Genomic DNA, 12,638 nt, shown 5'->3' with positions numbered 1-12,638 from the left:
AAAAGTAACCATTTCTCTCCCTTTATGATTTGGTCAATCACAAAGAATGATGCTCTCCCTGATCCCTGGGCACGGCTGCTACCCCGTCATCAGGGGGAGAAACAAACTGTGTAATTTCCATTTGAGACATGAATCATCACTTACGGGGCCCATCCCTACGTGACTCTATAAAAGGAGCCTGGGGCCCAGGTGCAAGGGAGCACTGTCTGCCATCCCTGGGCTGATACAATCACCACGCGACCAAGAGGAGATGAAGGTGCTACCTGCCTCTGGCCTCGCTGTCCTTGTCACAGCTTTAAAGTTTGCCACTGCAGGCCCCAACCTACTGGCAGCCACCCCTAGGACCTTCAGGAGCAACTACCACCTCGCACAGGTTTGTGACTCTCTGCCCACTCCCTCTCCTCTCCTAACCCAGAACACCCGGCATAGCATAATATGGAAGTAAACAAAAATTATTATTTTTAAAAATCATTTTACAACTCATTTGGGGTCTTTCCCCTCTAGTCTGTGTTTCTCCACAATCTTTTCCTTCGCATTACTTTCTGCCTTGGGATCGCTCTCATCTGACCATGGTATGAAAGAACTGATACAACCAACCATGCTAGAATTTTTTAAAGATTCCATGGCTGAAAGTCATCCCAATATAGAGACGTTGGCTAAAGGAGGATATGGTTCTTAACCTGTAGAAATGGATTTCTAATGACAGAATCGCTAGCGATTGATGGAGTAAGGTGTTTGTAGATGTGACACCTGGCCCAAGAGTCCAATGAAACTGCAGCTTGCATGTGGTTCCATCTCTGCCTGGCGCTACTGTCCTTCTGTCCAGCTGTAGCCATGGCCAGCTTGGGCATGAGGGCTAGAGACCTAAGCATAGTGGACTGTTCCCCATGCATACTGCACTGTCCCTACCATACTGGGCTGTCACTTATACACACTGGGCTGTCACCTATTCACACTGGACTATCCTCAAGCACACTGGACTGTCCCTATTCACACTGGACTGTCCCTATGCACACTGGACTGTCCCTATGCACACTGAACTGTCACCTATGCACACTGGACTGTCACCTATGCACACTGCACTGTCCCTATCCACACTGGACTGCGTCTATGCACACTGCACTGTCCCTATTCACACTGGACTGTCCCTGTGCACACTGGGCTGTCCTCATGCACACTGTACTGTCCCTATCCACACTGTACTGTCCCTATGTACACTGCACTGTCCCTATCCACACTGCACTGTCCCTATGTACACTGGACTGTCCCTATTCAGACTGCACTGTCCCTATGCACACTGCACTGTCACCTGTGCACACTGGACTGTCCCCATCAATTGTTTTGCCACTCACCCATTCTGGTGGACCAGTTTCTTTTATAACATGAGAGAAGTCAGGGAACATTTGCAATAGCAATTTCACATGTTATTAACAGCAGATGCCAATAGAGGACAAAGGAGCTGTCCCCTTCACAGAAGGTGACCACTTCATAGTCGGCATCAACAGTAGCTGCCCATTTGAGTCAAACTTTCTTTGACCAGAGCCATGAGTAGAGGAACCCAATCCAAAGCAGGTCCAGGACTAAAATTATAAATTGTGTTTTACTGCGACCCTTGTGGGTTCTTTCTCTCCTAATGTAATTTCCCCCTCCAGAATCATGCTTCTCTAATTCAGAAACTATAAAGTTTTGTGATGCCCTGACACATATAGCAGACTGGTGCGCAACCAGAACAGGAGCCATCATGCAGTGAGAGGCTCCCAGTCCGGGGTTTGGGAAGGCGCCATTACCAGCCAGTCCCGGGCAGATCATTGCACAGGCTCTCGAGCTCGGCTGACTGTGCTCTGTAGAACCAAAAGCATTGACCTCAGCCCTTCACAGAAAGAATAAGGTGGTCCCGCTCTAGGTGGAAATGAGGTCAGAAAGTTTTGGTGAAGGCATCTTTCCTAGTCAGGGTTCAGTTGATGAGGAGAGAGGCACATTTCAAAAGAATGGTGTGGCCAGGATGCTGGGGACTGTTAGAACATCTTTGTTTCTTTCTCTTGATTATGCCCTCGGTATTATGAAAATTTATCCTTACCTTGTCACCTGGTTCCTGCTGCAAAGGCTCCAGGCATGAGATCTGCAAAGACCATTTTCTCTCAGAGGACAAAGATAAGGCCAGATCTCTTATGTTAGGCCAGAAACTAGAAACAATCTATGAACCATCTTGTAGCTTACAAAAATATCCGCCAGCCTTGTGAGCTTATAGAATCACAATATCCACCAGCCTTGTGAGCTTATAGAATCACAATATCCACCAGCCTTGTGAGCTTATAGAAACACAATATCCACCAGCCTTGTGAGCTTATAGAATCACAATATCTGCCAGCCTTGTGAGCTTATAGAAACACAATATCCACCAGCCTTGTGAGCTCATAGAATCACAAATGCAAACAAGCTGTTTATATGCTGTTACTGTTACCTCACTGGGCAGCATTGAGTGAAAAGAGAGAGCCAAAATCTCTGCTCTTGTAGCAGAGGGATAGGGAAGGAGGGGGAAGGAGGGGGGAGGAAGGGGGAAGAAGGGGGAGGAGGGAGAGAAAGGGGAGGAGGGAGAGGAGAGGGAGGAGGGGGAGGAAGGGGAGGAGGGGGGAGGGGGAAGGAGGGGAAAGGAAGGGGAGGAGGGAGTAGGAAGGGGAGGAGGGGAAGGAAGGGGAGGAGGGAGGAGGAAGGGGAGGAGGGGAGAAGGAAGGGAAGGAGGGGGAAGAGGGGGAGGAGGGGGAGGAGGGGGGAGGAGGGGGAACGAGGGGAAATGAGGGGGAACGAGGGGAAATGAAGAGGAACAAAGGGATGGAAGAGACCCTGGAAAGAGATAGGAGCTGGCAGAGGCTGTGGGCAGTCCAGGAAAGCCTCTCAGAGACAGCCACATCTGGGCCAAACCTGAACTGTAGAAAAAACTCACCCTATAAAATCCTGGCAATGGGGCAAGCTGGAAAAAACATCTTTCGGTTCAGGAGTCCAGCATAGAGGAGCGTTGGGTACAGTCTCCATACAGCTAGAGCTAAGAGACCATGGAAGAGGTCACTAGGTCATGAGCATCTAGGAAGTATCTTCCACACTAGTCTCTTCTTTCTAAAATCACTAGCTAAGAAATATTACACCAGAGACCTCTGTCCCCAAACCCACAGACATAAAAAACATCTACACATGAGAACTTAAACAATTCTTTCTTAATTTATTTGATGTTCAGTTGTATCCTTAAATTAAGATTTATTGATCTGCATTGAGGCTATAGAAACGATACAATAGGCTGTAGGTACAGTGTGAATGAGCTAAGGAGATGGGCTGCCTAACATGTCTCAGATCCTGGATTCAATCCTGAGAGAGAGAGAAAGAGAGACAGAGAGAGACAGAGAGAGAGAGAGAGAGAGAGAGAGAGAGAGAGAGAGAGAGAGAGAGAACAAATACCTAACCTCTCCTACAATCAAGGATTTATCTATTTTAAGCAGTTTGCTGGCTTTTTAAACTAGTGCAGATGTTTCTTGGTTCATGATGCTGTTGTATCTTGATAACATCATCCTAAGATCAAGCAACCAGGAGCCAAACAGCCTTTGTTTAACAACACAGCAGCTTCCTACTGTGCTGCTCGGGCTGTGGTCTGTGACTAAGGCTCAGGATCCAGAGAGAAACCCTCACTGTGCACTGCCAACCTCTGAAAAACCAAGAGGCAAAATTTGCAGTGTGGTTTGTACTGAGAGAGCCTCACTTTCACTGTTACGAAGTCAAAAGTCATTAAGTCAGCCTATTGTAACATGGGAACTATCTAGTGGTGTTGGCAAAACATTCAAAACAGCCTTCTAAATGGTCTCTTAAAGTAGTATAATTCTCATTTACCACATAGTCATGAGAACTTAAACCGTGCAAAAGAAACTCCTGGGCCTCCAAGCCCTTAGCGCCACTCTGTTCTCTGCGGTAAAGATTCTTAATGTTACTATCTTTAATATCAGCTCCGATTTTTCTCACTAGATATTATATCAAAGAACATTTTGGTTTTTTGCTATTTCCATGTCTTTATTTTTAAAGAGTCACACATAGGAACTGAAGAGATGGCTCAGAGCTCAATTCACAGCCTCCACACAGCCACTCACTGTCTTGTAGTTCCGGTTTCAGGGCATGCAATGCTGTCTTGTGGCCTCTATGTGCATACGGCATATATGCATCCACTCAGGGACAAACGTATGCACACTCCATGCATACGGCATATATGCATCCACTCAGGGACACACATATACACACTCCGTGCATATGGCATATATGCATCCACTCAGGGACACACGTATGCACACTCCATACATACGGCATATATGCATCCACTCAGGGACAAACGTATGCACACTCTGTGCATACGACATATATGCATCCACTCAGGGACAAACGTATGCACACTCTGTGCATACGACATATATGCATCCACTCAGGGACACACATATGAACACTTCATGCATACAGCATATATGCATCCACTCAGGGACAAACGTATGCACACTCTGTGCATACGACATATATGCATCCACTCAGGGACACACATATGAACACTTCATGCATACGGCATATACGCATTCACTCAGGGACACACGTATGCACACAAAAACCTTAAAAAGTATTTTAAACATATTAATTAACAAAATATCATAAATATTTCTGAATATGTATATGTTAGCATCTCCTTACCCATTGCTTATATCGGTAGACAGGTAGGAAGCTGGCAAGAAACTAAAGAGAAATTCAAAGAATTGTGCTGGCATGTTTGTGATGCAGCCTGCACTGGAACCTATAGTTATTCAGAAAGTGTCAAAGTTGTTACAAATCTCTTTGAATGACTCAGACAAAAATGAAGGAAAGTCTTGGAGAAAGTATGTCCTAGCCATTCCTCAGTCCAGTTACAGTCAGGAGGGGTATTTCTAAGTGTCCTTCAGTGTTGGCAGCAAGGTGGGACCATCAGCCAGCAGTTGGGGGCCATCTTAGCCTCCACTACTTCTATCCATCAAACACTAGAAAAGAAGCAGGCAGAGGGTGGCTTGGTAGAGAAAGCTAAGACTTAGTGGTTAGGCAGCAGGGGAGACAGATATGGAGCTGGGCAACTGCAAGGCACGGGCCTACAGGGCAGGACAGTTCTACATGGACCTCTAAGTGCCGAGTGGAACATTTGACTCCAGGACAATGCTAGAGCCTTACTAACAGGGCAAGCAAGAAAGTCCCCAGAACCTTAGACTCTCCTTAATTTAGAACATATAACAATCCCAAACACCTGCTTTAGAAGCTCACTAAGTCACCACCTCCTTGATATCATTGCAGTGATGAAGTTCTGTTCCTTCATTAAGTAGAAATAAATCCTGATTTTATTCCATTAAAATTAACTGTTCTTTTATCTATTAAGTTCAGCCTCGAACCTTGAAAGCTATAGGTTTGGCATCCAACGCCTATCTTAAAGAAAAAGAGAAACATTTTATTATAAAAATTGCATAGATTCACAGCAGAAAACAAAAGCTATAATCAAAAGTGAAAAGCCCCGAGTGTCTGTAGCCTTCAAATGGACTGCCTTTCTCAGGGAAGACTTGGGACAAGGCAAACAAGCACCTGCTTTGGTTCATCTCTCTGTCTGTTTTTTAATTCTTTATATATTCTCTGAGAATTTCACACATACAGACAATATATTTTGACGCTATCCACCCCCACCTCCAGCTCCATGCAGATCCTGTCCATGTCCCCCAACCCCATCTCCACATTCTTTCCTTTTTAATAAAGAGCCCACTAAGTCACTAAGTGCCACCCATACACTCATGGGTGTGGACCATTTCTGGAGGTGTGGTCAACCTGCCAGGGACCACAACACTAAGAACACTGGCTTACCCTCCTCCGCTGGGGCTGGGAGTGGGGATCATGTGTCCCTCCCTGATAAGATCTTGCTAGCATCCGGCTTTGGCATTGATTCGGGAGGTGGGGGAGTCCACTGTTTATAAAAATGTTTTATCTGTCTTGATTATTGAGTCTGATTAATCCTCTCACTGGTTCCCTGCAGTCTTGTTTGTGACTATGGTACTTTAGCAATAGCAGTAAATATGATCTTCGCCTAATTTATCATGAACATCTCCCTTCTATGGTCACACAAAGCAGATATCAGAAGGTCAAATATAGCACATTTCCAACAAGGGATGTGAAACTGAAACATCTCAGAAATACAGAGAGAGCCACTGGTCTTAGACACACTCCTCTATCCTCTGTTCTTGAGACACATGATCGAGGCGTCACGTTAAGTTGCTGCTGTAGCAACTGGTGCACAAACAAGAAGCCTTCAAAGCAGCTTCATCTTAAAACAGATGTATGAAATCCCTGAGCACAGATGGACGCAGAGCCGAACTCCCCGCGGGCAGAGCTCCCCGGCCTAGGTGGAAGGCCTAGGGTGACAGAGCAAGGCCTTCTCTTCCTCATACAGACTTGTCTTAGCTGCCCTTACTATTTCTATTTATGTACTTGTGTTTGTATGAGGGTATCCCACACATGTGTGTGCTCACAGGAGGGCATCCGATCTCCTGGAGCTGCTGTTACAGGCGGCTGCAAACCACCCAACCTGGGTTCTGGGAACCAAACCCAGGTCCTCTGGGAGAGCAATGAGCACTTTTAACTGCTCAGCCAACCCTGTAGCTCCTTAGCTCAACTTAAGAGGTGATCACGACAAAGTGAACTCTTCTGACAGGCAAGACGTCGAGTTAGGGAACAGAGCATGAACAACGACTACAGCCAACTTTATTGCAGAAAACTTGTGGGCATAGGAGAGCATAAAAGGAAACATAATATAATTGCCTATAATTGCCCCACCCACAGACAACCAACACTAACCATTGGACTTCCCTACTTCCCTTCATCATTTACTACATGTGCTTAACCTCTGAAATTGCTATAATCTGATAGAGGTTTCTCTTCTATTTTACTCTGTGTTGTTCTCTCATTGAGAACATCCTCTGTGCCATTACATATTTATCTTTCAAAAATATGATCTTAAAATAGAGCTCGTTTTGTGCCACATGATATATAATAGCATTTCTAACAAGTCCCCTGTTAGGTGGGGGTGTAGCTCAATAGTAGAGCACTTACAGACCAAGCCAAAGCCTCCAGGTTCATAACCAGCCCCCTACCCCTGCTGTAAAACAGAAAACTTGCCGCCAACCACATCTGCGCAGCCCTGTGAAGTTCATGTCACCCTAATCCCAACCGAACATCCACAGCAGCAGAGAACACGGTATCCTAGAACTTTGAAGTCTGTTCCTGCAGGTGAAACTTGATCATTTGGGAAGGGGACTATTTTTCTGTTTAGTCTTTGAGGATCTCACACACATAAGTAATATATTTTGACCATATCCACTGGAGCATGATCAACCTTTCGGAAGGCAACCCTCTGAAGAAACCTGACTCTGCTTCCTTTAGCCGCCATCACTGCTCAATGCCTCAGGCAGGGAGGAGCTGATGGGACCCTCAGGCATCCTGCCGGAGGGTTGACCGGCTTGGCTTTGTGAAGTCCCAGGTGTCACAGGCAGAGGTCTGGTTGTGTCCGGAAGACACTGCTCTACCCTCCTCCTCCTTGGACAATGTCTCTCAGTCTTTCCACCCTCTCCCATAATGTTCCCTAAACCTCATTTACAGAGAGGACACTCAAGAAGCCTAAAGATCTATGGTTTGTTTCCCTTGCCTCAGTAGGTATCAAACCTGTTTCAGGAAACCCACCCTTTGGAAACAAAGGTCACCCACAACACACTGAAACTCGTTAAAATCTTCAGCCTAAACAGGGAAAGGGCAGCAAATGCCTTCGTTCCTAGCAGTTGGGAGGTAGAGACAGATCTCTGTGAGTTTGAGGTCTGCTTGGCCTATGAGTTTCAGGACAGCCAGGGCTGTACAGAAAAACCTGTCTTAGAAACAAAAAAAAAGAATAATATCCAGTTTATACCTCAGCCTCTTACCTTTGTGTCTAGTTAGAGGTTGAAGCGGAAGTACTCTTAAAGAAAAAAACATACTTATTTCATATTACACACCATGTGTTCCACATCACGCGATTGATGACAGCATACCAAGTCAAGAAATGGTGGAGCACTCCTTATCCCGGGTCTTGGGAGGAAGAAGCTAGCAGATCTCCGTGAGTTCAAGGCCAGCTTGGTCTACAGATCAAGTTCCAGGATAGCCAGGGCTACAAAGTGAAACCTGTCTCAAAAAACCAAAATTATTTTTTAAAAGTAAAAAAAATGACATACCAACATCAACCTGTGGTCTCCACATGTACCCACACAAGTAAGTACACACGCACACATACCCAGAAACTGAGGGATGGAGAAAGAAAAGCAACAGTCTACAAGATCTAGTACTCAAAGGTAATCATTCATAATGTTGGACATACCTAAGCGTCATCTATACAAATATGTCTAAGCTAGTTTAATAAAAATATGTGCCCTATTTTTATATCAAGAATACCATCCCCTATCTTAGCTGAGCATGCGTGTTCTCCAGCCACACCACAGATGAGTCAGCTTGCCTCTCCATTTCAGGCCTATCTTGACAAGTATTACACAAAGAAAGGAGGCCCCCAGGCTGGCGAGTTGGTGGCAAGAGAAAGCAACCCCATGGTCAGGAGGATTAAGGAGCTACAAATGTTTTTTGGCCTCAAAGTCACTGGGAAGTTGGACCAGAATACAATGAGTGTGATCAAGAAGCCTCGCTGTGGAGTTCCTGATGTGGCTAACTACCGCCTCTTCCCAGGCGAACCCAAGTGGAAAAAAAACATTTTGACATACAGGTAATGAGATCGCGCCTTTCCCAATTGAAAGAGAAAGACACACCTCATCCTCTTCTTTTCTATCCAAGATCTCTTTCTTTTTATCTCTAGGAAAGGCAGAATCCTCAACAGCCATAAGGAAGAATAACCACTCACTAGATCTTTGTTAAAACCTCTAATCCCAGGATAGCTGTCCACTTCACCCATTACAGGTCTGACAAGGTGGGAACAACTGGGTGACTGGCTAAAGTGACCTGACCTAGGTAGCATGTCTACCTTTTGAGAACCTTTTAATCTTCCCAGCTGAGCTAGGTTAATCAGCCTGCTCAAGCCAATGAGAGACCATCTCAGAAAAAACAAGACAGATGTCTCCTGAGGAACAACAGGCATACAAACACACACACACACACACACACACACACACAGAGGATTCCACAGATTATTTACGGATGGTTTTGGACTTTATAGGCACTCAATTTGTGGAGTATAGGGTGAATGGCGCCTCTTTCTCTCTTTTTAGTCTTTAAGCAGAGATAGACATGCAGACAGGGAGAGAGAAGTGACCCCAAAATGGGATCTGAGGCAGCAGTGGAAAGAGCTGTCAACTTGGCTAGTCATAGAACCTGGCCCTGCTTTGAAGGCAGTCGCAGCTCCAAGCTGTGACTGGAGGTTCTGCACTGATTCAGCTTCTTCATCTTTCTGTTCAGATCAAGGAGACCTACCCAATGGTGATTTTTGTCCTTCCTCCTTGGGTTCTGGGTATTGAGAGCAAATTTCCCACCCTGACTTTCTTGTTCCACTTCTAGGGTTCATTCATGGGTTAGCCCAGTCTATACACGTCACCAAAGTGTCTACACCTCAGCCTCAGTGGGTGCAGACGTTTAGCTTTGGGTGGTTCTATACTAGAGTTTTGTAGAAGTTCAACCTTATCCAAAGAGAAACCCCACCAGCCAACTGAGTTTGGGCTACCATGTTGAGTGACATGTGATTCCCAACACCCCCAGTACACTACTGAAACTGGCATAGAGGACACAGCAAGGGGAGTGGTGGCACCTGGGGCTGGAGAGGCAGCCTGAGCAGTGAGAACCAGCTATCGAGAAAGTCAGAATCTGATAGGGTTCCATTGTCAGGATCCCCACATCTGCATGGCATGTGGAGGTGAGGAAGGGCTGGGCTGTAGCAAGCTTCTGAGGATGGGTGCAGAGCAACCTCTTAACCACTCCCAGGAGACAACTACAATGGCAGGAGTTGTAGGTCCGTTGTTATGTTTCCAAGAACTCTGTGTGCTTGCCAAGAAATGCCAATATGAAACTTGTACATTTACAATTAAATTATATTTTAAAACAAGCATAAGCAAACCATTACTTCCTACCATTGTGACTTATTGTCACCTAGACTCACAAGCTTATCACACTATTTCTATTTCCACGTCTGTGTTACCTGGTTAATCTCCACATTACACACTGGCATCTTGACTGTCGCCAATGTGACAACCCTCACAGTAAGTCAGCACTTAGGGTACAGACACTAGGGAGCCATACAGGACACAGCCTTCAGTTCCCAGGTGACGTCGGATGCTAAACTGCTCTGGGGAGCTCTTGAGAAGTTGGCTGAGCAGTCTGTTAACTGCTATTAGACTCTACATCCACAAGGTGCCGCTGGGAACAAAGAGGACAAAACAACAAGATGGCCTGTGAAAGGTTAACCAAGGTCTGAGAAACAAAAGCTAAGGCCTTAAAAAATAAAATAAATTCATGAAGTGTTTTCCTCATGCTTTCAGCTGTGTCCTAGAATGTTAGCCTGTACATAGCATGACGCTGGGAACCATGCAGCATTCTGTGATAAGTAATACAGCCTGAAACCCACAACTCTCAACACTGCAGACGAGTTCCTGCCACCAGCGCACCTCTCCAAGACCCTAGAGGCTGTCTCGATACTTCGCAGTTCCTGGATGTCAGAATAGCCTCTTGGAACAAACACCAGATGATTAAACATGAAAAACCACAGCAGAGCAGCACTCGTGCACAGCTTTGAAGGCAGACAGAAGGCTGGACTAAGGTTTCTGTCTAACCACAAAATGCAGGCCTTGATCATCATTACCGGCCTCCTCAAGATGGTGAGGGCTAGATAACATACCACATTAAAGATGCCTAGAACCCCATCTAGCACAGAGTGCATCTTCAAAGAGCACTACCTATGATTACCATCCGCTCATGTGTTCTTCAATCTGTATACCCTGGGTCAGGATTTTCTCCTCCTCCTCCTCCTCCTCCTCCTCCTCCTCCTCCTCCTCCTCCTCCTCCTCCTCCTCCTCCTCCTCCTCCTCCTCCTTTTCTTCCCCCTCTTCCCCCTCCTCCTCCTCTTTTCCTCCTTCTTCTCCTTTTCCTTCTCCTTCTCCTTCTCTTCTCCTTCTCCTTCTCCTCCTTCTCCTTCCTTCTCCTTCTCCTTCTCCTTCTCCTTCTCCTTCTCCTTCTCCTTCTCCTTCTCCTTCTCCTTCTCCTTCTCCTTCTCCTTCTCCTTCTCCTTCTCCTTCTCCTTCTCCTTCTCCTTCTCCTTCTCCTTCTCCTTCTCCTTCTCCTTCTCCTTCTCCTTCTCCTTCTCCTTCTCCTTCTCCTTCTTCTTCTTCTTCTTCTTCTTCTTCTTCTTCTTCTTCTTCTTCTTCTTCTTCTTTTTCTCCTTCTCCTCCTCCTCCTTCTTTTTCTTCTCTGGCATTATTATTTTCCCCATCCTTATCTTGGCTGACTCAACTTTCATCTTAAACCCAAGAATACAGTTGATCTGCCTACCACAGAAGGGAACAAGGTACTGACTGTCTAACCTAAATGATAGGTTTGCATGGCAAAGAGGTATGCCATGTTATTATAGCATTAAATAGTCCAGAACTGAGCAATTTCCCATCCTCTCTGTTGGTCCCACTTTTGAGCACACTGGGATTTTGACTATGTATGCTCATTGGAATCACATCACCTGCATGAGAATAATCTAAGATAACTTGCTAAAATACAGATTTCAGGACTAGACCAGCGTGTTCAACAAGCTTACTAGGCAGTTGTCGTGGATCCTAACATTGAGAGTCCCTGAGAATCCTTAGGCAGCCAGCCTCTGTCCTCCCGCCTGCCAGGCAGCTCCTGTGTGAGACTCTGGGGCCGAAGCTAGAGAAAGGACAAGACCTCAGTCCCGCCTCCACACTCGGCTGCTGAACATATGCAACCAATGTGCGGCCTAGCCCAGAATCCCAGGTGAAACTCTCTTGCTTCCCTTCTTTTCCTGATGGCAGAAGCCACACCTCATGTGCTTGAGAGTAGGAACCCTGAGATCCACCAATATGGTTTCCACACCCTGTGTGTCCAAAAAAAAAAAAAAAAATGAACTACACTTTCCTGTGCTGTCAGTCAGGGGATTCGTGAAGTGCTCAGCCCTTTCGCAGCCCCAGCGAGTTCTCTGCTTCTAGGCTAGCACATTCTCTAAGGAAAACACACACAAGGCTGGAGAGATGTCTCAACAGTTGAAAGCACTGGCTCCTTTTGCAAAGGACCCAGTTTTAATTTTCAGGACTCATGAGGCAGCTCACAAGCATCTGTAACGCCAGTTCTAGGGGATCTGTCTGTCTTCTGGCTTTCATTAGCATTGTACACACAAAAAACACCAATACACTAAAATAAAAATAAACCTGTTTTTAAAAGTTAAATTTTTAAAACTTTTAAAATGTAAAAACACTAATTTTGTCTGTCTTTCTGTCTCTCTGTCTCTGTCTCTCTCTCTCTCTCACACACACACACACACACACACACTCACACACACACACATACACACACACACACCCCACTACCTAAGCCTGAGG

General features: G+C 45.8%; 1 protein-coding gene across 1 annotated transcript in view; it reads left to right on the top strand.

The window, feature by feature from the left end:
• The first annotated feature begins 250 nt into the window (after nt 1–250).
• The window catches only part of Mmp20 (matrix metallopeptidase 20), a 49,043-nt gene continuing 36,655 nt past the window's right edge, over nt 251–12,638 (top strand). The window contains exons 1-2 of the mRNA XM_052189157.1: nt 251–373; nt 8,571–8,818. Coding sequence (XP_052045117.1) covers nt 251–373; nt 8,571–8,818 — 371 coding nt within the window. The remainder of the gene's footprint in view (nt 374–8,570; nt 8,819–12,638) is intronic.

The sequence above is a fragment of the Apodemus sylvaticus genome, chromosome 7, assembly GCF_947179515.1.
Source record: "Apodemus sylvaticus chromosome 7, mApoSyl1.1, whole genome shotgun sequence".
Classification (NCBI taxonomy): domain Eukaryota; kingdom Metazoa; phylum Chordata; class Mammalia; order Rodentia; family Muridae; genus Apodemus; species Apodemus sylvaticus.
This window is presented reverse-complemented; position numbering and strand designations above follow the sequence as displayed.